At 27.8% G+C, this 1979-nt stretch overlaps 1 protein-coding gene across 7 annotated transcripts in view; it reads left to right on the top strand.

Moving 5' to 3' along the window:
* Trpgamma (Transient receptor potential cation channel gamma) overlaps positions 1 to 1979 on the top strand; it is a 980713-nt gene that overhangs the window by 930983 nt on the left and 47751 nt on the right. For all 7 annotated transcript variants that reach the window (XM_067052323.1, XM_067052322.1, XM_014426027.3 and 4 more), the window contains one exon: positions 1710 to 1843. In XM_067052323.1, the coding sequence (XP_066908424.1) occupies positions 1710 to 1843 (134 nt within the window). The remainder of the gene's footprint in view (positions 1 to 1709; positions 1844 to 1979) is intronic.

Genomic DNA, 1979 nt, shown 5'->3' with positions numbered 1-1979 from the left:
TTTTTTATGTAATAATTATATTTATAACAATAATTTCAATTATATTCATTTTCCTATCTTATCTAGTATTATTTCTTTTATTTATTTATTTTTTCATTTCTAGTTTAGCTAGTGCCTAGATAAAAAAATCTTATTTATAATATTTATTTTTATGGACTCTATTTTAATTTTATGAGCAACGGCGAAGCACGAACGAACAAACTCTAGGGAATTTATGATTTGATAATTACTGGCGAAAAAACTTATAACTGAATAAATTAAAATAATACCGGATTTTTAGTCATCGATTAATTGGAGACATTTTCCCAATACATTGTCGATTTCCTGATTCTATTCACGTCGAAAATATAAAAAATTAAATAAATTGTTAAACAAAGTTTAAACCTTAATTACTTAACTATTTTACCAATAGTTTTTAGTTAAGTTAAACCAGAAGAAACATATAACAAATCAAATCTTCTGCGATAAAAATTTGGTAAACTGATTTTTCAAACGTTTTTTCTTAAAATTATCACTTGATATAATGGGAAGTAGTTTTTGGTTTAATAATATAACAAAATATAAAATACAACAACTCCAGAGATACTATCAAATTGATTTTTTTAAATTTTCTGTTATGAACTGGTTAATTAATTAATTAGGTATAATTTCGAAGAGATCGGTAATTCGTTCCTTCATAAAACATGACATTGGACTCTTTTAAATTTGTACAAAAGAAAAAAAAGTTAAATTAGTACTATCGATTACAATTTTTAGTAGATTCAAGAAAGAAAACTTGCAATTCTTGCTTGGCTGTAAAAAACATTACGCGATTTCTTGTTTATAGCAAGAGTTATAATGTAGCTCGTAATAAATAAATGTTTTCAAATACTGCTTCTCTTCGTTCTAAGTATTTTATTTTTTAAAGTAACATTAGATTGACCGTATATTTCAAATAAAAGCAGAGAAGTAAGGCTAGTGCAGATCTTGTATTGAATTCAGAAAAACAACACGATGATTTATCTTTGAGCACACACATATGTGTAGAGCGCAGTTGCTTAGTGGTAGATCACTGTGCTACTAACTCCAAAGGAAATAATTCTGTGGGTACAGGAGTCCTTTAGGTGTCCCCAACCTCATAAAGTAGAGAAAAATCTGATAGTCGAGTGTGATCATCAACAAAACACCTCCTTATACAACCGTTAGTCTAGGAACAGTTCATCCTTATAAAGAAATGCATCCCTGACACTTTATCTGTTGTATTAAGGTCTTGAACACCCAGTTTAAACCTGACTTGACTGAAATCCCTTTTTTATTCCACAGTTTTGCAAATCTCGAAATTAAATTTGGTTGATCTAAATCGACTTTGTGACCTTCTCCAGTTCTTCTTCATCCAACTTAACTCTTGAATTTCCAATGGAAGAAGGATTTTCAATTAGGAATTCTCATAGAATATCTAATTTTAAAAAATATTTTATGTCAGTGATTGTTTCAAGACTCTGTGCGTCCTCAAAGCGTAAATATCGAATAACATAAAGATCAAAATTGTTTGATAATTTAATCTTAAGTAATTACAGTCATTTTAGGATACCTAAACGAAATTCCATCCATAATTACTATGGCCTACCGAGATGCATTTCGAAATTCTGAAAAATCTTGCAAAAAAAAAGTATAAAATATAATTGTATTTGTACATAATATAATTTAATTAATTGATATTTCTTTTACAGTTCCTTAAAACTCGTTTATATATTTTCCGTGAATCCTTACTTGGGCCCGCTCCAGGTGTCACTGAGTAGAATGGTGCTGGACATCATGAAGTTTTTCTTTTTATACGTTCTAGTCCTCTTCGCATTTTCCTGTGGTAAGTTAATTATTTATAATATATTGTTATTACTTTATTATATTTGAAATTAATTGTATTTAATTATTTTCTATTTAAATACTATTATTTGAAGAATGGTGCCAAAACTGGAGGATTAAAATAAATTCCAATAAAT

Source organism: Halyomorpha halys, unplaced genomic scaffold, assembly GCF_000696795.3.
Source record: "Halyomorpha halys isolate HHAL.00 unplaced genomic scaffold, Hhal_1.1 Scaffold3.1, whole genome shotgun sequence".
Lineage (NCBI taxonomy): Eukaryota > Metazoa > Arthropoda > Insecta > Hemiptera > Pentatomidae > Halyomorpha > Halyomorpha halys.
This window is presented reverse-complemented; position numbering and strand designations above follow the sequence as displayed.